The 24,844-nt window shown below is 35.5% G+C and overlaps 1 protein-coding gene across 22 annotated transcripts in view; it reads right to left on the bottom strand.

Moving 5' to 3' along the window:
* The window catches only part of NRXN1 (neurexin 1), a 1,167,944-nt gene that overhangs the window by 615,593 nt on the left and 527,507 nt on the right, over positions 1-24,844 (bottom strand). For 13 of the 22 annotated variants that reach the window (XM_044263923.1, XM_044263913.1, XM_044263918.1 and 10 more), the window contains 2 exons: positions 21,020-21,223; positions 18,452-18,478 (listed from right to left, as the gene is read on the bottom strand). In XM_044263923.1, coding sequence (XP_044119858.1) covers positions 18,452-18,478; positions 21,020-21,223 — 231 coding nt within the window. The remainder of the gene's footprint in view (positions 1-18,451; positions 18,479-21,019; positions 21,224-24,844) is intronic. The other 9 variants (XM_044263931.1, XM_044263930.1, XM_044263938.1 and 6 more) reach the window with 1 other exon arrangement.

The following is a 24,844-nucleotide window of genomic DNA, read 5'->3' on the forward strand; positions in this document are numbered from 1 at the left end:
CCTCATAATCAGCAATTTGCTAACACATTCAGCTTCTGGTGGTCTCAACAGCACAACGGAAGGTGGGAGATAATAGACATCTCTGCAATGCCTTAGAGGTCTCACATTCCCACATCTAAAACCTATGGGACTGGTAAAGAAAGATGACTTAACTGTTTTAATTTTGAGTCCGAGAGTCATTTGTCCTCTTGTAAAAATTTTAATGGCAAAATTATAGTCACTACAGTCACTGATGATCTGAATTCCTTTTGAGATTTCCTCTTCTTTTGAGGATATCAAGATATCGGCAGTAGCATCTTTCTCCCAGCATTAATATGAGTGTTATGGGCTGAATGTTCATGTGTTGAAGCCCTAATCTCTCATGTGATGATGTTAGGAAGGAGGTGGGGCCTTTGAGAGGTAATTAGGCTTAGATGAGTTCATGAGGGTAAAGCCTCAGGACAGGACTGATGACCTTATAAGAAGAGATATCAGAGCTCTTTCTCTCTTTCATGGAAGGACACAGAAAGAAGGTGGCCGCATCTGCAAGCCAGGAAGAGAGCTCTCACTGAGAGCCAAGCCTGCCAACAGTGACCTTGGATTTAGAGTCCAGAACTATGAGAAATAAATGTTTGTCATTCAAGTTACACAGTCCATGGCATTTTGTTATAGGAGTCGAAGCAGACTTAGTAAGCAATATTTCAAAGATTTTTAAGACAGCCAATAACATTGTTACTATTTTAAAGATAACCATTCCTTATATTTTGAAGGGAGTTAAAATTTGTAATTTTATACTTGATTTTTACTGTAACCTATTATTTTAGTCATAGAGATTTTTCCCCATATTTTAGTTAAGAAAGAAGATTTAGAAATGTTGAGTCTATTATTGTAGGACTCAGAGTCAGTAAGGAATGGAATTAAGACTGAGATCTTGAAGTCTTCCACACCCCTTCTAGTGTCCTTTCCGCAGGCCCCAAAAATGATCTGCAGAGAGTAAAATAAATGTACTATGTGGCTGAATGACAGCAGCTAATATTTAACCGGGCTGAATCACAAGTCACCTCTATGGATAACGCTGTGTTAGAGAATTTTAGGACTAGAAGGGATGTGGGAGGAAGAGCAGCCCACGGAGTCATCTACAAACAAACACCCCGAGGTCCGAAGCAATTAGATGATGTTCTTCTATTTAAATGTAGAGTCTAGTTCTGCAGACTGGCAGTAGAGTGAACTTTCTTTAGATTATTCTGCCATTATACTATGCTGAACTAAACTAAACTTCTTTTTTTTTTTTTTAAAAATTTTATTTATTTGACAGAGAGAGATCACAAGTAGGCAGAGAGGCAGGCAGAGAGAGAGAGAGAAAGAGAGAGAGGGAAGCAGGCTCCCTGCTGAGCAGAGAGCCCGACGCGGGACTCGATCCCAGGACCCTGAGATCATGACCCGAGCCAAAGGCAATGGCTTAACCCACTGAGCCACCCAGGTCCCTAAACTAAACTTCTTGAAGAACACCAAGGTCTGACTCTAAGATTTGGTCCGTGATTGTGATTTGTTCTGCATCTAGGATGAAAAGTAAGCAAGAATACATACTGCTTCCTAACAGTATTTAACAAGGCTTAAGCTACAGTTTAAGTGTTTTCTAGTTGGTGGTATTCACTAGGTTTTCTGGTGACTCTGTAGCTAAAATTCATTAATTTTCATTCATTTAAATAATTTAAAGTCATTCATTAGAGATGGAAGTAGAAACAATAAACATTTCAGTTTTCCTCAATCTAGTTCAACTTGATTGTCCTTTTATAACTTAGCCATGTAAGAAGTTCAAGTGTCTTTACAATTTTACTCCTAAGAAAGATTAAAGATAACCCCAACTTGAGGCATAGGACAGAGACAAAAGGGTGTGTGTGGGAGTGAGAGCTGGAGTCAGTAGTTAGTCTAACAAATCCTTCTTTGAAATCCACTACTATAGAGCCTTGATTTAACCATGAGGACATATGCTTGATAAAAGATGATAGCTGTTTTTGACCAGATTAGTAACGACATTTGCTAGTTACTTTTCACCTTCATTTTCACTATAGGAGGGGATGGTGGAGAAAATTGGATTTTTTCCCTAGGTCTGCCATCAACCAATTATGTCACCTTAAGTAAGTCATTTACCTTTTCTGTTCCTCATATTTCATCTGTAAAATGAGGATGCTTGGTAAGAACATAACAAAAATACACTCCTATAAGCCAAGTTAAAAATTTTGTCATTCTTCAAAGAAAGAGAGCTAGCCTTGCACCATTTCCAACTTTATGGCACCAAGAAAGAGTATAATATTATACTGAAGCTCTCTAAATTCATGAGATTTAGTTATTATCACTGGCAATTTCATCATTTTTATTTTGACATGGGTAGGCAGAAGACAGGGAGAACTTTGCTGAGTTATTTTAGATCCAGAATTACTATGAAGCCAGTAGGACAATATTGATATATGCTAGTAAATGTGTTTATTAATATGTGTAGTCAAATTTTAAGGAGGAGAACTGTTTTTTGTCATCTTGGTATCACTCAGGAATTTAGCACTAAATATTCAGAAAATGGTCAGACGGGAGCAGGAAATACGTCATTATAGACCAGGATATACGTCATTATATACTAGGATATGCCCTTGCTTAATGGACAAGTTCACTTAGGAAATGAAATCACAGATCAGAAGGTTATATGGTGAAATAGTGATCTTTAAGAAACCCTTTCTTTTAACTATGGCAAATTATTCTCTCCTCTGTTTGAAGAATCAGATCAGGGCTGGGCAGTGTTGGAGACTCTGACCCAGTATCTCACTAAGCTTGCCTGACTCAGAGCAAATATAGTTGTGCAATGTGAAAATCCAGAAGCTAAAGTGGGACAGTGATTTTATTATCATTTTTAAATCAGTGGAATTTTTTTCTACCTGTAATCTTGCATAAAAAACATAAAAATGACATAAGGTGGGACTTGCCCCTGCTACTTAAAAAGCAAGTTAACCTGGTCCCTGACACACCACCCAGAACACGTGGACTCTCCAGAAACTTCTAGATGGTTCATTTCTCCCTTCAGAAAAGGATGATTTTCTTTATCAGAAAACACCAGAAAGGTTTTCTAAAATCCTGTAGAAGTAACTATTTGCTTTTAAAATCAGATTTGATTTAAAAAAAAAAAAGATGTCACTTATGAATTAAAAAAACCCTATTCTTCCAGAAAAATATTGATTATGTATATGAAGGTTCAGAGCTCTTCACAGCTACTCTTGTTAGTCTATGTGCATTATCCTCTTGCATGAGTTCTCAACACACCCTTAATTGCAAAGTCCAAATTTATAGGCTCTCTTCTGAAGATTTTGTAGACCCTTTCCTCTTAGGTCATCTGAGTTAAGGAACAGATGGCCTTTCCTTTTTTCCAGCCATTAAGAAACCAAGATTTAGAATTTGTGCTTGATTTGATCAACTAGATGATTTTCCTTCCTTTAACTTTTTCTTCTTTCCTTCCTTCCTTCTTTTTCTTTTCTTTCTTTCTTTCTTTTTTTTTTCTCATATTGGCTTTTCTCCACAATGATCTTCTTTAAAATATTGGGTCATGAATCAATAATTTTTTTAATGAAGAAAAGAATAGCTTCTAAGAGATAAAAACATAATTAATCCGATTCTTCCTTTTTACAGATCGTTCCACAGGAGGTTAGTCTATATCTTCAACAAGATTAAATAAGCCTTTATTGACCGGTATCAGGTTTGTCTGCAAGCATATTTTAAATTAATTTTCATATTTGTGATGTATTTTTTAACCAAAATACACATAGTAAAATGCACATAATACCAACTTTAGATCCTTTTTGGAAGATACTCTTGTGTGAAAACGTTTTGTGAAACTACTTATACTAGTTTTTGAATGTGGGGAAAAAATAATAACAATAGAGGAAAAATGAGACAAAGCTAAGGACTCTATGAAGCAATGTGGTCAAAGGTGTTTAGTAGTCGAAAATGATAGCTGTCTTTGGAGCTAAAAGATGGATGTGGGTGGAGAAAAGCAAACCCATACCAATTATACTTTGATTTTTAAAGCACTTAGATGTGTGGGCCACAAAGCTGAGATTCCTATATACCCTGCACGTCCTTATTTAACTCCAGTGGCATATTTTAAAGAAGCTAGCTACCTAAATGGACCATCTGTATCAGCGCCCTATTTCTTAGTATAGTTCAAGCCAGTTGGTTCTGGACTTCCTTCATGTTGTCTTGAACATTAGATGTAAATAATTTCTATTTTTAACTTTATCTTGTTATTTGAATGGTTGATCTGCTCACTTAGTAAGTAAAGCCATTTATTGAGCACGGGGATTTCTTTGGATGCTTCTATGAAGCCATAACCTAGTAATGTGCATAGATGATAGGCAGGAAGGAATCCACTTAGTTTGCCTTCTGGAAATGATCCATCATACTTCCACTTTATTAAGAACAGTTGTGTTTTTTTAGTCACAGCTGAAGATGGGTATTATGTGAAAGTGTATCCTAAAGTTTTCATAGCTTTGTTATTTAAAGAAAAAAAATCTAGCATTGTTTTACACATACAAATTGCTTATATTTATACATGAGTGTTCAGTTGTTCTTTAGATCATTAAACAGTCTTTAGCACCCAGTAATTGAATTAGAAGTTACAGCACCATAGCATCTTAGAATTATGAAGTTTAAAAACTGAATGGTCTATATTGTATCTGTTGTTTATCCTGTTAAACTACTCCTATTCGTTCTGGATCATGTGGCACCCAGATCCTATTATTTTAGTTAAAAAATTATTTTATGCCAAACAATGATCTCAGCATGTGTATGTTCCAACTTAGATTCGCAAGATGTTTACCTTCAAATATATCAGGGGTCAAGACAATTTTTTTCTGTAACAGGTCAGACAGCAAATATATTTGGCTTTGGAGGATGTGGTTTGCCATTACAATTACTCAACGCTGCCAGTATACTATGAAAGCAGCTACAGGTTATATGTAAACAAATGGGTGTGACTTTGTTTCAATAAAATTATGTGTTAAAAGAGGCAGTCCCCTGCGTGCTGTAGTTTTCAAGCCTCTCTAAAATACACATAAATAAATAGAAAATTTTAAATTCCCTTATGTCATAGACTTTAACATGGAATATTAAAGAAATAACTAATGAAAATATATTTAAGAACTTAAGTGTCAGGGGACATGAGTTTTAGATATAATGTTACCATTAAATCTAGCATAATACAAATTATGTTCATTGAGTCTCCCTCTCACTGCTACTGGTCTGAATTTTCTTGTCAGTAAAACAACATAACAAAAATGAAAGAAATTTAAAAAAACTTTAAAATGGCAGAAGCCAATTGCAAAGCTCCTCTTCTTCTTTGCTTTTTAAAAAGTAAACTCTATGCCCAACGTGAGGTTTAAACTCACAAACCCCAAGATCTAGAGACATATGCTCTCCCAAATGAGCCAGCCAGGTACCCGAAGGCCCCTACACTTCTAAAATTTAGTTACCTTCCTTGGTTCTAAAAATTTAGAATAGCAGCCTTTATTAAAATGCATGATATTTGTGTGTGTGTATAAAATTAGGTGTCTACATATATCCACATTTCTGGATACTAACTAGTTTTATTTGGCAGTTGACTTTGAGGATGGTAACTGCTGGTGGGAGGCAGGACCCTGTGGGAAGCTGGAAATAAGGCTTGTCATTGTGACAATAATGGGAAGAGAGAAAAGCAAGAGAAACAGAAGCTAGAGCCATGGTGCTTGATGCCTGAGTTAGGGCTCTCGGCAGCAGCCCTCTTACCTGTAAATGACGGGAGGATGTGTTTCTCAGGTCGTAATGATGACACCTCCAGCCTGCTATTTGATTTTGCCTTTTTTTGGTTTTAAAATAATTATGTTAAAAAAATAACCTAACTTCCGCTTTAAAAAAGAAAGGAGGAGGAGGAGGCAGAGGAGGTGGTGGAAAGGGAGGGGGAGAAGGAGTAACTTCTCATTAAATGTTTCTGTGTGATCTTTCTTCATGCCTAGATATTGGGCTGGGAGCAAAATTCTTTTGTTTTTATTTCTCATATGAATCAGTTAAGGAATTTAATTATAAATTAAAATTAGACGCATGAAAATTGTACTTCCAAATTCTTCCGCTATTCCCTAACATTCCTAGGGGAAAGTCCAACAAAATAACTTGCAAGCCCAGGACAAATTGAAAATATGGGGCTGCTGTTCAGAATGAAGAATTTTCGGACAGTTATAGCAGACCTTGAATTCAAGCACGATCCTTATAAGCAAGGGGCCATGGGTAGCTACGCAAATTGCATGCTGTTGAAGCCAGCCCTGATTAGGAGAATTAAGTCATGTGCTTATTTATTTTTAAAAGTTTCAGTTCACTCTATATTTAGAAATGTGCCAACAAGGCTGGAAGCAAAACACTTCATTTGTTCACTTAAGAGGCACAGCTGGATCACCTCCATATGGTCTGCACTTAATGGCAAGGCCTCTGGGGTATCAGAGAAGCTGTCTCAGAACCGTCTTACTGGCCAAGTCTGGTGCCCATCAGTCTGGTGCCCTGGGCTTGGTGACAGACAAATAATTATCCTAACAGTCATGAAGAGGAACTCCTTGCCAAGCCACTGAACTCCTCCCTCTTGTCTATCTCTCCTCAACATCTTCTCAGTTTAGTTGAGGATATGCCCTTGACAGCTCTTCGGAATATCTTGATGAAGAGAGCAACTTGCCTTTTCTGTACAAGCAAGATGATATGTATAGACACATTTCTTTATACTAAAAATATTAAAAATACTCTTCCTTAATTAAAAAATAATTGAGTAAATCATAGAATGTCAGACATTAAGCTTTCAGATGTTAGTTTTCAAAAACGAATATGAACAACAGGAGAAAGGCATTTTATAAACTGATTTTTCTGGAAAAATAAAATAGTAACATGCTAATTAATCACATGGTATTTGTTTTGGCTAGATTGTTACTTAAATCTGCCCTGTGTTTTTTAAAAGTGCTTGAACTCTATATCCAGGTCTGGTGAGTGTGTTCTGGACTTACGGGTTTGGTTTTTATCCTAGCTCCATATGTTACCAGCTGTGTGAACTTGCGTAACCTATTTAAGTTCTCTGGGCCTCAGTATTTATATCTGTAAAATAAGTTAGTAATGGAGATACATCATAACACAAATAGATTTAATTAATTAGAATAAAGTAATGCCTAGCACACAGTAAGCTCTCTGTTATAATAATATTATTATTTTCACTATTAGATTATCACTATTTTTATATCTCCCCTTTGGTGATTTCAAATTTCAAGGAAAATATCAGACATCTATAGCTCGGAGTCTTGAACATAATTGCCATTCACTATTTACCGAATGAGTGTATTTGTTTAGAGTTTGTTGGATTGTGTGTGTGTGTGTGTGTGTGTGTGTGGTAGAGGAAATATCTTTTGATATTAAATTAAGCCAAATAGTTAAAGAAAAAATAACTCCATTAACCTTTAATGCTTACATTCACTAAGAAATATCAGGAAATAGAACGATTCATTGCTTTGTTTTCATATTTAGCAGCACAGAATCTGGTAAGTCGTACAGTTGGAGGGCTTGGGTGAGTCAAGTATCTGGTTAATTACTTGGACAGCTTTTTTGCTCAGTTCCCTTGAAAATAAATTTAATATGGTGTAGAGCCTAGGAGAGCAAAATGCCCTAAGGCCAGCAGTCAATAATTCCCACATGCAAAGAAAACAGTTGAGTTAGGAATTGGGGGATTCAAGAATTAATGAGTGATTTATAAGAGAACACTGGCATTGTCTGCAAAAATATCTGACCTTGGAGAGCTGCTGGAAAGCCCCTGCAGAGAGTTCTTTGCCATTTTCCTAACTCATAACAACCCTATTCTATTATCTACAAAATAAACTTTATGTAGCTGCCTCACCTCCTGTTCCACATCTGGCTTAATATCATAGCTCTAAGCAAATGAATCAACAAGGTTTAAATCATCTACTAAGAAACATTTAGTTTCTATAGCATTGACATTGATTGTACCCATTTATGACAGACCAGGATAAGTATCTCTGATGTAAATAATTTTCAATGTGAAAAACATACATTTTAAGAAATACGAATTACCTTTTAAGAATATAATTATATTTACAACACAGTAAAAATGAACACAAATTATATAAATATATTGTTCAAAGAATGTTTTAAAATAACTCTCTTTAAATCTAATCTAGCTCAACTATCAAGTTTAGGAAGAAGCATAATAAAATAAACTAATATACTGAAAGAAAAAATTTGGACTGTGACTTTATTTTAAGGAAAAAAGGTCATTTCCAAGAAATGCTTATCACATAATAGGATAGCTTGCAGGCATAATTAAGTACTAAATAGTTAATGTGCTTTTAAATAAGCATTATAAATGGAAAATGTATTCAGCATTGGCATAGCATGAAAAGAAAAGGATCACATTGATTTACAGTGATACTTATTTAACACCGCTTATGCAATACTTACAAAATGTCAAGTTATCTGAATGAAAGAATGAAAAAAGCATAAAGATATTGAGCATTTGGAAATTTACAAATATTTGATAATCCACTAAAAAGCCATGGAATTAGAGTATAAAACACAGAGATTATTTAATTAAATATATCATTCTTTATCTGAATACTCTATTATAATAGTTACAGAATTTCTTTTTATGAGAAGGCCAAGAAGAATGCGTATTTTTGCATAATACAAGCAAAAATGGCTTTTCCTATATTTTATTTTGCATATCTTGTTAATATAACTTCACTAGAATATCTTTAAAAATAGAATTTATAAAATTTAGCTCTCCCTAGCTATTTTTGAAGTATTCTTAAACAAACTTTCTCTAAAAATTAAAAGCATAGTAGAAGAAGTAAATAAATCTTAGTTCCTGGCTTTGTCAATTTATTTGTCCCCTTCCTTTCTTTTCCCTGGGAAGCCATTATGATGCTTGAAAGCCTATTTTTCAATATTTTCCTTAATATTATGAAGTATTTTTTTTAATAAAACACATTCTAAGGAATATGATAAGAAATATTTTGTCTTCAGAAATGTTGAACTATGGCTCTCTCATTTGTCTTGGTCTTTTTTTCTTTCCTCAGTGACTGCATCAAAGAAGGCTGTGGATAAGCAACACATAATAATTCATCCATCCATCATATAAAAATCAGAATAATAATGTGTTTTTTCCCAAGCAATGATATGATGACTTACAAAATTCTTCTTTACTGTGAATTTTAATAATGCAATAACAGATATTGTTAATTGTTTTCTTTTATTGTCATTAGCTTATTTATCAGGCTAACTTGTAGTACTAAGTGCTGTGATTTAGTTATTGAGTGCTATGACTTCATTCAACCCATTTACTTTAATGATGAGAAGAATATTGAGATTGCTTCTTTATTTGAAAATGTCTTTATATATATTTTTTTTTTTTTTTAAGATTTCATTTATTTATTTGAGAGAGAGTCTGGGGTTGGGGGAGGGCCAAAGGGAGAGATTTTGTTGTTGTTGTTGTTGTTGTTTTGTTAAGATTTTATTTATTCATTTGTGTCAAAGTCTTTTGAAATGAATGGGCTGCCTTCCTATCCTGGAAATGTTCTAAAAAGTTGCTTGTCCAACTATAGCAACAGTTACTAGCTATTAAATCTTATGTCAAGTTAACTTGCTCAGCCTGAGGAAATAGTGTTTGTAGGTTCCTTGGAGCTGGTCTCCCAACTGCTAGAAGTAATGTTACATCTGCATGATTGTTCCTGGTCAGGCTCCCTATGATGAGATTATGTCAGTTAGGCTTTCACATAGTGGATTCCTGTCAATGATAATTTACAGCAATACATCTGTAAAGTATCTTTTCATTCATGGTTATTCCAATCTGGTTTGTTTTGCAAGATCTTGGTCACAGATGCTTCCAATCAGTTTTACTTTGACTGCTCTGAGATCACTGATGAATGGGAATAGAACTTACTTTTGTACATATATGTTTTCTATTTTATCTTTCTTCAACTGGTTTACTGATCTGGATCTGCTTTAGATTACTTTGGCAGAAAGTCATTATCAGGTCCTACCTCCATTTTGGTCCACCTAGTTCAACAATATTAGGTGAATATGTTTGTATTCTAAGGGAATTTGCATAACTTATTAAATAATTTATTTTTTATTTTCTTTTCCTGGACACCTTCATAATGCATGAAAAATCAGTAATGGCAATTTTAAGTCATGCTATTATAGTATATTTGTTCTATTATATTTGAGTTTTAATTTTCACATGCATTAGCTATTCCCTTTGTACCTACTGAAATGTAAGAAATTTCAGAATTCTTTAGATTTTTTAGTTGTATACATTTATTTATACTGAAAATTTCTTGATTTCTCAAATGGGTTGATTTTTTTCCCCATGTATCTGACAATTTAATGAGTGCCTATATTCATAGGCTAGCTATATTATTTGTATGCAAATTTTAAAAAAGAATTGATCGTTCTTACTCTAAATCCTACATTTCCAAAGCAATTTTAAGTATAATAATTATCTATAGAAAAAGTCAATTGATTTTTTGAAATTTAACTTATCTCAATAGTACTTTGCACTAAGTATTTCAAGTTTGTACTTATACTGATGCCCTGGGAAGGGTGATGGGAGGATAAAGAAGTCTCACAACTTTATGAGTGATATATTCAAAGAACAAATAACAATGAGCAAATAATCCAGTATGCACTACAAATAAAATAAAGGTAATTTAAATACCCTTAGAATTTCTTACTTTATCTTTGGGGAAGCTGTTTTCAAAATGCACTTCTTATCCATCTTGCCCTTTGTTCCCATGGGTAACAAGTGAAAGAAATGGATAAGAGCTCTGAGCACACTGAACTTTTCAATCTTCAAATTCTTTGAGGGCCCCATTCATTCTCCCCCACCCCAATTTCAAGAGGCTTTCCCACTCGATTTATGCCCTATTTGTTAGCTAGTTATATGTTGAAGAAATTTAACCCTCATGAGTATCTTATAAGTAAAGAGGAAACATTTTTAATCAGATACCCTACAGAAAAGATGTTTGTGTGGAAGACTTGCTATTCCTGATAGTAAAATATATATAAATAATTAAATTTTAAAACACCCGTTTTTCAAGACTAAAACTTTTAAGAATCATCAAAGTTCTCCAAGATCTTAAAAAAAAAATTCACATTCTATGATTTAAACCATGGTGTTTAATAATGTGTATACTCCTATAAATGGAAACTAAGCTGGGATTCTTATATTAATCATATCTGATCCATAGTTAAGTCCACACAGGCATCATCTTTTAAATTATGCATCTATTTCAGCAGGCAACAGATGCATTAATTCCTTTCTAGTGACCATTTGAGGAACTGAAATTCATGATCATGATATTTGTTTTCATAGTCTTTGATCGATAAGCAATTGATAGGGTATAAATTGTTAGTGGCTTTCTTTTCAGTAAAATTAGGAATATAAAACTTGTAGAAATTTTGTTTTCTTTTAACTTCAATTCAATTTAATTAATATTTACTGTATTATTAGTTTCAGAGGTAGAATTAAGTGATTCATCAGTTGCATACAAAACCTAGTGCTCATCACATCAAATGCCATTCTTAAGGTCCAGCACCCAGTTACCCCATCCTTCCGCTCCCCTCCCTTCCAGCAACCCTCAGTTTGTTTCCTAGAGTTAAGAGTCTCTTACAGTTTGTCTTTCTGTTTCCGTCTTATTTTATATTTCCTTTCCTTTCCCTACAACTTGTAGAGAATTTTCTAAACTGTATTTCTCTATACTAATAAAATGGGTACCATGGCATGGTGCATTTGATCATCATTGAGCATTAAGGCTGTCCTAAAAATTGTAGACTGTTTTAAACAGAAGTCACTGAGTTTTTTTTAATCTTTTTTATTTTTCAGGAGTTAAGTTTCTACGAATCTGAATCAGGGTGTATAAGTAAAAGACCCAATGCTCCAAATACAGAAAATTATTGTCTTATTATTGTTTTCTTTAAAACAATGAAATTTGAATCATGCATCTCATAATGAAATAAACTAAAAAAATCTTTAAAAAAATCTTATAAATGGAAAGAAATATGTAATTCAAATTTCTATCCTTGATTTTCTGGATCAATGATAAATATTGAGATGCTCCATCCCTACCAAAATAAATAAATAAACACATGGAAATGAAAAAATAAATTAAAAAAACTATGGAAAAAGTGGTGGATATTTAAAAACCAGCTCTTTCTAATAACACAACAAAGAAAAACATCTCACCAACAGGCTGTGGTCTCGTATGTTTGGTAGTATTTGGTTGTATAAAAAAAAAAGAAAATTCCTTTTCACAGAAACCAAGCGAATATCAAGTCAGACTCATTCTGAAACTTTCTAGGACTTCCTGACAATGTCTACCTAGGTCACTGTTATAACGCCAAGTTTCAACAATGAAAGAGAATTTGATGGCTTCAGTCCACCCTAATCTGGAATTTTGCATCACTTTGAGCAGAGCCTTTTACAACAGCAATAAGAAAATGCTTCAATCCTTCAATCAATCAATTATTAATTGAGCCTGATTCCAAGAGGAATTCTTAACCTACACAAAAGAGCAGTCTATTACAAACCATAAGAGACTCTTAATCTCACCAAACAAACTGAGGGTTGCTGGGGTGAGGTGGGTAGGGGAGAGGGTGGTTGGGTTATGGACATTGGGCAGGGTATGTGCTATGTATGGTGAGTGCTGTGAAATGTGTAAGCCTGCTGATGCACACACCTGTACCCCTGGGGCAATAATACATTATATGTTAATAAAAATTCTAAAAAGAACAGTCTTTTAAAACACTGCACCATTTAGTATTTGTATATAAGCAATGAACAGATTAGTTGTTCATGAAAATGGACCCATGTCTTCAACTTCTCAGGCCCTCCTACTAAGTTTACCCAATCTATGTAGCCATTTACATGTATAGGGGAAACTGTACTCTTCTGTATAATTCTCATAAATTTAACATGTGGATAATCCAAAGGAGCATTCCTTAAATTTCATTCTAATTTTGATATTTAAGTCTAAATTTAGACTCACTGTCATGTGCTAATTCCCTTTATTTTAGCTATCTGGTTTTTTTTTTAATCAGAAATCTATGGTCTCGATATTTTTATTTCCCTTAGATTTTTGCTAAAAATAATCATATGTAAATAATCTTTTATTCTCCTTCCCTTAAATTTACTTTAAGCTTAAAAAAAATGACAGTAACTAAAAGAACAAACAAAACTTCTATGTTCTGCATTTATATAGTCATCTTCCTTTATTGCTTGAGCAGCTCCCGTCCTAGGCAGATGAAGAGCAGCAGTCATGAGAAGCTGACACAACTCTACAAATCAGGCCAGTGCTAGAAGATTCCCTTTTGCAGCTGTCTGCTCTGTAGGTACCGGGCAGCTGCTCTGAACTGAATGTTTGCTTCATGTTAACAAGAGCCAGCCCCCAGAAATTTCCTCCTGTCTTTTTAAGGAGCGTGCCAAACAGCAGCCTGATCAAAGCAATCTAATATGGCTTAAGTGCCACTGTTTGACATTTTGCATTCTTTTATTGCTTTCCATTTTTACTACATAAAAAAAATGGGTGATAACTAATATCCAGTTGATCTTTTCATGCTGGTAATAAAATGATAACACAAAGATCTTATTATCCACTCCAGACATCCATCACAGTACATTTTCCAATAACATACTATGCGGAGTGTTTCTTCACTCTGCCCAAGTGCAAAGTGAGGTTAAGTACTTGGCCTCACATTCTCTTTCTCTCTGATACTTTAGACACTGAACTGCAAATGAAAAGAGCTGAACTTCAACCCCTGACATCTTGTCGACTTGAACGTGATCTGCAATTTCGTTGCCATTGTACTAACCAAACCGCTTTCTGTGAGAAGCCAAAGGTCGTTGTAGGGTCTGCCTCTTAAAATATTTTGTCAACCCAGAGAATTTTTATTCTTTTAAGAAAATAAGAGGAAACCGAACAGGAGGAAATGATACTGAAAGTGGAGAGGAAGAGTACGTCTTGGTAGGAAGAAAGATCAGGTGGGCAGGAGAAGAGACATAAATACAAGGCATAAAGAAACCAAAACAATGCCAAGACACAAAACAAACAACAGAGATCATGAGTTTATATTAAAATCAATTTTTATGTGGATACAGAGGTGGCCCCAAGCCTTCCTGTGAGCAAGAAGGATATTCTGCAATTATGTCATTGATTTGAAAAGACGAAAAGAAGCAAACCAATAAAACAATAAATCAAAGAAAGCAAGGAAAGAAATACTAACAAAAACATAAGCACAAATGTCTCCCTGCGTCCATTACATATTTAGTTACTTACAGGACAATCAGGACTCATCTATAGTTGATCGGAACACATTTTGTTTTCAAATGTTCAATGTATTTAAACTGTTAAGGATTATAGCACTAACATTTTTTAAGAGAGAGAATAAAATTTGGGATCATTTAAAGATGCAATATATCACTATAAATCTAAGTTTTCTAAAAAAAAAAAAATTGCAGAGAAATACATAGCCTAATGAATTTGGAAGTCCTGTAGGGAACTACTGGACACCAAATTAAAGATTGAGACTGTCTTGGTAAGTCTACCTCAGAGTTAACCAAGATACTAGACTATATACTTTAGCAGACAAAGGGAATACACAGTAAGAATGACGGCCAGTACAGATCCAACTAATAATGAATTTGGGATAATTTCATGAGGATTAGAAAATTTCCTTTGCAATCTTTACAGTTTTTAATAAAAGATGTATTAAGTCCATTAATATGAACCTAGGGAAGAGACTGTCAAACACGCCTTTTCATGCAAATAATTCATGTGTCAGTCAGAAAAGTACTATTCAATCTGATTTGGATTTTCTCAATAACTCATTAATGACTGGTTAGTAATTTCTACAATAATTATTTTTTGCAAAGTAGTCTATAAATTGTCTTTTTTTCATTAATTTAAATATTTTTTTCTTTTTGTGGTAGAAGAATGTGACTTTAGAGTCCTTTCTCATCTACCTTTTTGAAATAGTATTCAGAGAAGAAATGATATGCATTAAAAGATGGTGGCTCTTTAAGCAACTTCCATACACAATTATTTCATGATGGCATGTTCTCAATATTGCAGTTGATTGAGAAGGTGCAAGAAATCTGACTATTCCTTTATTTCTATCGTGGATAGAAGAGAATGGAGTGTGGAAGATAACACACTTCCATGCTCACCTTCCAGGTCATGAATCTGCACAAACTGACCTTAATTTAATTCCAAGGTGCAGATGAACAAACATATTTTAGCAATGATATAAGCTAAAGGATGTCAGAGAGCTGGGATTGGTCTGGAACTGTGTGTCGAGACATTCCATTTGTAATCTGAAAGATCAAAGCATACATTTTGGCATTGAGATGACCACTATTCATAGAGATGGTTCTTTTTTAAAAAGTACCCTTTCCACACATGAAAATAAGCTTTTGATTTTTAAATGAAAGCAAGCTCTCTTTCCATTTAAAGATTCTTGACAGCTTTTCCTACAAAGAGGAAAAATGGTGGCAACAAGAATCTGCCAGAGATGCTCTCTGGAATTCAAATCTGCCCTTTCTCCAAGAAAGTCAAACAAAAGATTCTGCCCCAGCCTGTCGACCAAAGACTAGTGGTGCCTATAAACTACTCAAACAGAAATGGCTGAAAAAGGAACACACCTGCCATCTCTGATGGTCCCACACGTCTGAATACATGCAGCTAGATCGTCTTTCCTCTTCACCTACTATTTATTCTTCAAGGGCAATGATTGGAAAGTCTGGTACCATATATATTAACTTTTCCTTATCAAGTAAAATCTGCTCTACCCTGGGGGTAGGAGTGGGGATGAAGGATGGAGCACCAAAGGAAACAGCAGAGCAATTCTGAGTAAGTATAGAGAAGGTTAAAAATGTTTCCATCCAACCTTAATAATTTAGAGTTAATATTAATTCCCAACCTAAGGTAATCTTTTACATTACAGTTTGTATATTTGCTGTGGAAATTTCCTTAAGGATGTCATATTAATTTCATAATACAGTTGTATCTTAGGTATGATATAATTTTTAGAGATGATGATAGATGGTAGATGGCTGTGATTTAATAAATGTACATTCATTTTGGTTTCAGACAAACTTAAAGTTCACAGGGGATAAATGTAATAAGCCAGCCACTCAAACTACAAGTTATACTGAGATACAGATATTTCAATTCATATTTTTACGGGGTAGGAAATGCACTCCAGGTGGAAATCTTTGCTTATTTAATCACTGTGAATTAGATTTGCATTATTTGATATGTAAATTCCTCCCTCTCCAGCCTTTGAGGAAAAACATGATTTCTTGATGGAATTTGGGGTTCTTGCCACATCTGCCCACTATTCCCCAAATAAAACAAAGGGAAAAGAAAATGAAAGTGTTACCTGCTCATCGAATGTTCTTTTCCAGTGACTGCTGTCAAGTTAAGGCATTTGCAGTCCTGTCCGAGGTGTGCACTGAGAGCTCACAGTCACTCATTTAATTCAAGTACTTTACATGTAACACACACTCCTTAAAAAAGGGAAAAATTTCACTAACCAGCAAAAAACCTTTGTCCTCAAAAGTATTATTCTGTGGAATATCCAGGGGAAAAAAGACTGTGCTTAATATTAGAATCTCATAATATAAGCCAACTGAAGAGAAATGTCTAACAAGGGTAATTAGACTACAAGTATCTATTTCTAAAAGAGTCACTTATATAGCTAGAAAACACAGCATGACACTTGATTTGGTTAACTCCCATACTAGAATTCCAAATACTAGAGTTTATATAGTTACACTTAGTAAATTTAAACATACTTTATTATATGCTTAATAGAAATAAATAAGAGTACATAAAATGGGAGTCTAGAAAGGAGTATTTTCCTCCCATTATTTTCTCAGACTCAGGATGTATCAAGAATATCTATAACTGCATTAAGGCACAAATCTAGCTTTGGGAAACTGTTTCTTGATTGCCGTTTTGCCCGCATGAGTGCCCCAGAGCTGAAAGCAAACTGGACTGTGGTGTGAGACTCAAAAACTGTGCTCCTTCTCAGGAAGTGTGGGATGGGGTCTGAAAGGAGATGATGTAAATTTGAAAAGTCCTACCTGTGTGAGAGTTTCGAGAGATTACTTCAGGAACTGTTCCATTCAAGATAATTTTTTATGCCCTGTATGATAGTGTATCAATTTAATTTTTCATAAATCATGATTCAGTTACCTTTTTATTGCTATGATTGGAAAGATTCATATTTAGGTTACTTTAAAATGAATACTAAAATATCTGAAGACAAATCTGAGTTATAAGACGCATGGTGTTCAAAGTAGTATGTATTTCATTAGTAAAGCTTCTTGTTTGGTATGTTGAGGACCACCATTTTGTTCCTCAGAGGATGACATTGCTATTTGCAAACACAGCCAATGGTTTCGGGAGTAGACTTGATCAACTCACATTCAGCATTTTCCAAGGATATAGAAAATGTTTGTTTTCATTGACTAGAACAATGAGAGATTAGAATCTTGTTAGAACCGTTTTTATTTACATGGCTAACAACTTTGGTATCATTGGAGGAAATTCCTTGATGTGGTCAGCAAAACTGGAAAGGAAAAAAAAAACTAAACATTTACGTAAAGAAATAAAATGAATTTATTCTTAAGGTAATGCTACGACTCAAAATAAAATCACAGTCCTTATATCCTTTCAGGTTCTATAGTCCATAGTCAAATAAAACTCAGTCCATGCATCTTTTCTGATTCATCATTTGGCATGCATATCACAGATTTGAAGGGTTTTGATTATTTTTGCAGATATGTGATGAGGATGTAAAAATTCATCATGTAAATACTCTTAATGAACAAGAAAAAAACTCTTAGATAAGTAATTTTCTTATTATATACATATAACATTGAAAAATGCATTTTTCTAAGTAGAATTTTGGCTGAATTTAGAAGAATTTAATAGTAGCTCTCAAAAGGAATTCAAAATTTTTTTCTATATTTTGAGTCAAGAGATTAAAAAAAGAAAGTGAAGGAAATACTACCCATGGTATTTTTTCCTAATCTGGTGAAGAAGAGAGCTATCAGAGTCCGAGATCAGGCAAAATACAAATGCTACTTGCCTTATTCAAAGGCCTAGAGAGGTGTGTGCATCTTCTGCTCTAAAATATTTGTCACCTCTTTTAGATATAGGAACTACAGGAGGAAAGTCTCCAGCTGGACAGAATTCAAAATGAATTTTTACAACCCAGATGATGGACTGGCACACTTCCAAAGTGAATTCATGAGTTTGATAAACGTCTTTGTCTTGCTTTCATTTTTTTCTGGACTAGCTTACATCATAATGGAGGAATAACATTTTAAAAATTTTGAATAGGCACTTACTGGAATTACAGTTAATCCTGATACAATCTAGATGGGGAAGAATAGATGAAAAATGAAAATTTATCCTTCAAGGTAATAGCTGCAGACATCCAATAAAATCACAGTCCACCCTTCCGGGGACAGACACATGCAAATATGGCCACTCCATATCATGTATTCTTTACATACTTCTAGAACCCAGATTCATTGTTATAAAACTTCACATTGGAAACAACAATAGGTTTTTTTTTTTAAAAAAATGGCCAATTCAAACAAAGCTACATGGTGACAAATCTAAGTGAAAGAAAGCGTTGTTAACTGTCAAAGATGCTTGGCTTAGACTGGCTGCGACTTTCTCCCCATCTGTGAAAGAACATATCATTGTTTTCAGCATAATTAATTCAGCTCCGTCACAATGGGGTTCAGTGCAAGCCCAGCTAGGCTCAGACATCTTGGACCTTCAGAGTCTAATATCCCACAAAGGCCAATAGAACTCTTGAGAATTGTGGTGATCAAATGGAGAGCAAGTTGAAGATCTTCTAACTTTACCCTAATGTATTTTATTTTTGTTATTATCATTGGCTTAGGCAAAGAAATTAGCAGCCAGATACTGGCTGGATTCCATGCCTTGTATTAATTGGAGGAAGAAAGAAACAACTGTGTTTTCTTCTAGAAGCCAGCAGTAGCTAAGGGGTAATGTCATTCTTCAGAGCACACGAGCCTATGCCTCTTTTAGGAGCTAACAATGTTATCTCTATGTGCTACGTGTCATGGTTAGCATGGGTATTGAACTTCCTTTTCTTACACTTGCTTTTTCTATGAACACGGATGATCTAAGAACAGAATGTCTGATCTGAATAACACAGACTGTGATTATAAGGGCTGACTTCAAAGGACTGTGTGGGATGTTTTATGTTTATTTTATGTATAGATACATATTTGCTGGTTTTTGTTGTAGTATTTAATGCCTTTGAGGAACATGAAAAATATAAACCTAGATTCTGTTTCCATATAGCTGAGTTTGTCATGTGTCGTCAACCGCATCAGAAAAGTGGTTGCAAACAGCCAAGGACCAGCACCTACACAACTCTTTCCACAGAATGCTTTGCTGTTGGAAAATTCCCATGAGTGTTTCCACTTTGGCTAGCAGCCCCTTTACTGCGATTAGGCAATTTCCTTTGACTTGTTGTAGTAACCTATCATTGTCACTAGAGGGAACTCTAACAGAACAGTAAATGACTGCCCTGCATTCTTCAGCGATGTTTAAAAAAAACCCCTTATTATTTAACTTTATTTAGCTAATATTAATTGAATGTAATTGTATGCAATAAGCTACCACTGAAATAATTTTATTCTTTATGAGCTACCATTCTGCCCAGCACAATTTGAAACTGTAGGTAGAGTTTCCACAAATGCCTCACCTCAATACATTTCACTACTCTTTGTGTCAAACTATGTTTCAAATTTTATTTTTCTTTCTCCATTAATTTACTTTTGTGTGTGTTGAGCACTTCCAGGAAATACAGTAAAACCTCATTAATTTTTTCTCCTCTTGGAGCTACTGATAGTAACGAAACTTATTGGGCAGAATATTTATAATTCTTGACAAACAAAAATTGCCTGGGAAAAATTAAACAAGTTGTAAAAGATGAACTTCAGGAAAAAAACTGAATCCCAGTACTTCACTGTACATTGATGGCACAACTTCCATGAAATGACATCCTAATTACTGATAATTCTTATCCACCCATTAAAATCAGCCTAGTAAGACCTTTCCTTAAGAAGCCTTCCTAGCTATCAATTTGTGTTTTGGAACGTAATCGAAAACAAAACTGCGTATTTTTTAAAGTCTACAATTCCAACTCTTTCTTAATTCGGCCTAACCTTCTCCCATATTTCATATAGCTTTTTGAGGTTTTACTGTAGTGACTCTCTCCTAATGCTATAATGAAGCAGGAAAGCATTATTTCTCTGTAGAAGAGCCTGTGTTTTAGTGTTCTCATGGCTGTTTGCTACGGGCCGCAGTCTTTGGGCATTGAAGGGTTGTGGATTGCTGTTTGATAGCAAAATATCACCACACAGTATTTCCAAACAGAAAAGATGGTGTACCACAAAGGTGACTAGTCAAAGGAGAAGCCCAGAGAGTACAGTAAAAGTAACTGTTGTCTACATCACAGAGCAGAAATTTGACATTTTGTGCAGATCTTATCTAAATAAAAGCAGATGGGTTTTTATTCATCTGAAATGGTGTCCTCTATAGCAAATCAGAATACCAGTAAATACAACAATGGAAATTATTTGAGGCCTCTTCAAGCCTAACAATTTATACTTTCAATTGACCTCATTGGTACATATGGCTTCCCTTTTAAGAATCCTCAGTGGTAGAAATCACAAAATGGTAAATTATGTTCAACAAAATGAAACAATCAAAAAGATGCCCCCAAAACCTAAATTAATTTAAATGATGAAAATGAGACCATTAAGTGTTTTAACTTTCCATGGCAAAACAGGCTACTCGATAAATGTTTGCAGGCAAAACTGAACAAAAAGTGAAAAGTATTAGTTTTATGGGGGAAGGGGAGTTGTTACCTAGGTTGACCGTCAGTTTCACACGCCCTGCATCCAGCTCCAGGCGGAGGGTGTCTGCCGAGTCTCTGGAGGTGGTTGCCATGAGAATGCCATAGGCGCGCTGGGATCGGAACCGTAAGGACACGTCCTCGGCCTCTGTGTGCATCACCACTGGGAGCTGGATTTTCATAAACATACTCCCATCGTAGCTCAGAACCGTTGCCTCTACAGATGGGAAGTGAATATCAAAGTTCTTGGTCAGTTTGGTACTAATTTATTCTGTGAAAAAGGACAGTGAGACCTATTAGTGGCTTCTAGATAGAACACAACACTGCAAACGCAGCTTATCTTCCTCAGAAATGAGCTTTTTTTTTTTTTTTTTTTTTTTTTTTTTTAAAGCTGGAATGAGAAGTCACCATAATGAGGACTTCTGTGAAGTCTGCTAAACCATAGGCACAGAGATGGCACTACTTCCCTTTTTGATCGCATAGCCCTTCCTAGCTATGGCATTCATCGTGCTGGTTTATCGGTGTTCGTGTGTGTGTGTCTCCCTTCTCAAAGGCAGAGATCACATTCTTTTGTCTTAGCCACAGTAAGAGCCTGGGCTGAGGCACAGACTAAGTAAGCAATTACTTAATGCATGTTTATACATGGCTAGGCCACTACCTCCCCCAAATCTGCCTTTCCTCAACAAAATGAGGAGGTGCTAGCAGAGGATCTCTAAGGCCGTAGCCACCCTAAAAGTCCGTGATTCTAGGAGAAGTTTCCGTCATTATCTTCTTTCATAGTATCTGCCTTCATAGGATCAAAAAAAGTAAAAGAAATGACTTAAATGTTAGAATAAGGTCAACATTTTACCAAAGGTGATGTTCAAAGAGAGAAAAGAAGTAGCTCCAAACAACACATGGCGCTTCTTCTGAGTCCCTTTGTTTAACGAGGTAACTAATTTTTACAAAGACACAAACTGACCTCATTTTAAGCTTTATTTACAGGGAAGAGGTAGCTGAAATCATCTTCTGTCAGCACTACCCTGGTGTTCTGAAAATGTGATGCTATCACCAAAAAGCCAATAACTATGTATTTTGGTAATACTGAATAAACATGACTGGGTCTGCAGAGTTTGCATGTTTTAGTTTGTGCTACTAAATCAAAGTGGTCTGCTTTAAAAAGAGAGAAGTCGCTTAATACTGTATTAAACACATAAAGAAGAGGACACCAGAAACTGTTGATCACAAACTGCATGCTTTAAGAAATAGAACACTTTAATGTTAAACACCATATGGTGGTGGAACGTTGCAAAACAAGTATGAGTAATTCTGCTTTCTCATTGGTTCTGACAACGCAGAATACCGCTTAACAAAAGAAAAACCAGCTGGAATTAAAGGAAACTTGGAAATTCTCATTATCTTTCCCATTTACATGGCATGATTAGCTTTAATGATACAGTTGCTTATTATTGGGTCTTATTCTGGAGTTGTGGTTTTGCAAGTTTGTCTGTCAAAAAGTCAGGAGAGTCAAATATTTAATCATTAGTTGTTGTCATCATGGGACTAAATGCATATCCAGAACAGGTAAAGAAAGGAAGGTTCCTTCTAGGTATTCCTTCTTGGTGCTCTTCTCTTCCACCTGCCTCTTGACTTAAGGGATCTTGGTCAACTCCCCCTAATATTTATTAACAGCCCAACTTCTCTCCCGAGTTCTTTCATCCATCACTCACTTAAGATTTCCAATTTAAGGGACGCCTGGGTGGCTCAGTTGGTTAAGCAGCTGCCTTCGGCTCAGGTCATGATCCCAGCGTCCTGGGATCGAGTCCCACATCGGGCTCCTTGCTCGGCAGGGAGCCTGCTTCTCCCTCTGCCTCTGCCTGCCTCTCTGTCTGCCTGTGCTCGCTCTCTCTCCCTCTCTCTCTGACAAATAAATAAAGAAAATCTTAAAAAAAAAAAAAAAAAGATTTCCAATTTAAATACTATAGTCAACCCCGCCCCCCATGAACCAACTCCACATGCTCCTTCACCAATGTTCTCTAGCTTAGTAAATGGCGTAATCCCATTGTTCAGAACTTAGCTTTTCTGATTTTTCTCTTAAACTCTCTGCAATGCCCAATCTATGTGCAAGTCTATAAGTCTTGTAGGCTCTAATTCCAAGCCATTTCCTGAATTTATTGCTTCTTATCCTTATCACCAAAGTATCTCTGTCTCTGCTCCAATCTCGCACCTAGACCACTATCATAGCTCCCATTTCCCATTTTCCCATTTCTACTCTTTCTTCCTGTCTACAGAAGCCATGCTAAACTTTTAAAGAAATAAAGAAGATTATATCCCTACACTGCTTAAATTATGTCTCCCCATATACCTCCCACCAATAGCTTTCCACTGCAGTTAGAATAAAAGCCGTACCGCTTTTCTACCCACAAGGTTCTCCGTGATCTGGCCCCAGCCCTTCTCCATGGCCTCAACCTTGAGCATCTCCACCACTTGTTCAGTAAACTCCAGCCACACTGATTTCATCCCTCATTCAAGTACCTGCACTTGTGGACCTGTTTTAAAAGGCTTAACCCTAAACCTCTACATGGCTGGTTCCGTTGGCATTCAGGTCTCTGGTCAAATGTGACTTCAAGAGTTCTGCTTCAAGCACCCCACTGATCCTTCCTCCAATTATTCGATATCTACTTACTCATTTCTTCTTCACAGTTACCATTTCTTATACGCTTCTATACTGTTATCTGTTTCACCCTTTAGAATGTAAATGTTGTGAGGGCAGGGTTAGGCTCTCCTATACATTGTTCTAGCAGTAGCTGAGTACCTATCAAATAGCATAACCTTCAGGCACATAGAAGAGGGCCAGGCACATAGAAGAGCTTCAGTACGTACTTAACTGAATTAAGGATTGCATTTGATACTGAAGATATATGAAAGAGCTTATTTTCATTTGGATATCAAGCTTACATAAATGCTCACTAAAGGAGTTAGATATTGGGGCGCCTGGGTGGCTCAGTGGGTTAAGCCTCTGCCTTTGGCTCAGGTCCCGATCCCAGGATCCTGGGATGGAGTCCCGCATCAGGGTCTCTGCTTAGTGGGGAGCCTGCTTCCTCCTCCTCTCTCTCTCTCTCTTCCCCTAAATGCCTCTTCCCCTACTTGAGATCTCTGTTTGTCAAATAAATAAAATCTTAAAAAAAAAAAAAAAAGAAGTTAAGTATTTACTCTGCCTATTGTTAAGTGGAATCTAATTTTGGTAAAGTATGTGGACATAATATTTGCTGAAGTCTACTTTGAATGACACACTGTGCCACTAAATGACAGGCTAGCATCTATTTATCAAAATACCAGTCCTGTGGCTAGGCACTGACCTGACTTTGAGAAAATAAAATATAATCCTTTTAAAATAGTATGGTTCTACATTATACCACATATTTTTATTATTAGATAAGTTTCCTAACAGAAAAACTGTAGTAGTTTACTCAAAACATAATTAAGGGGCACGTGGGTAGCTCAGTCAGTTAAATGTCTGACTCTTGATTTCGGTCCTGGTCATGATCTCAGGGGTTAGATCGAGCTCCACATCAGGCTTCACCATCAGCAGGGAGTCTGCCTGAGATTCTCTTTCTCTGCCTCTCCTTCTCTGCTCCTCCCACACCCTGTCCAGCTGGAGACTCTCTCTCTCACAAATTAATTAATTAATTAAAAAATTAAAACATGATTGTAAAGCTATGGTGATCTCTAGGAAAAAAAAGTGTTTCTTGTATAATATCAAGGGAGATTTGTTCTTTACTATTTCTTTGCCTAAACTAGAGCCAATCATTGTCCATATCTATAGAGCAACAAACACCTGAATAAACATTTAAAAGTC

This window comes from Neovison vison, chromosome 8 (genome assembly GCF_020171115.1).
Source record: "Neovison vison isolate M4711 chromosome 8, ASM_NN_V1, whole genome shotgun sequence".
Classification (NCBI taxonomy): domain Eukaryota; kingdom Metazoa; phylum Chordata; class Mammalia; order Carnivora; family Mustelidae; genus Neogale; species Neogale vison.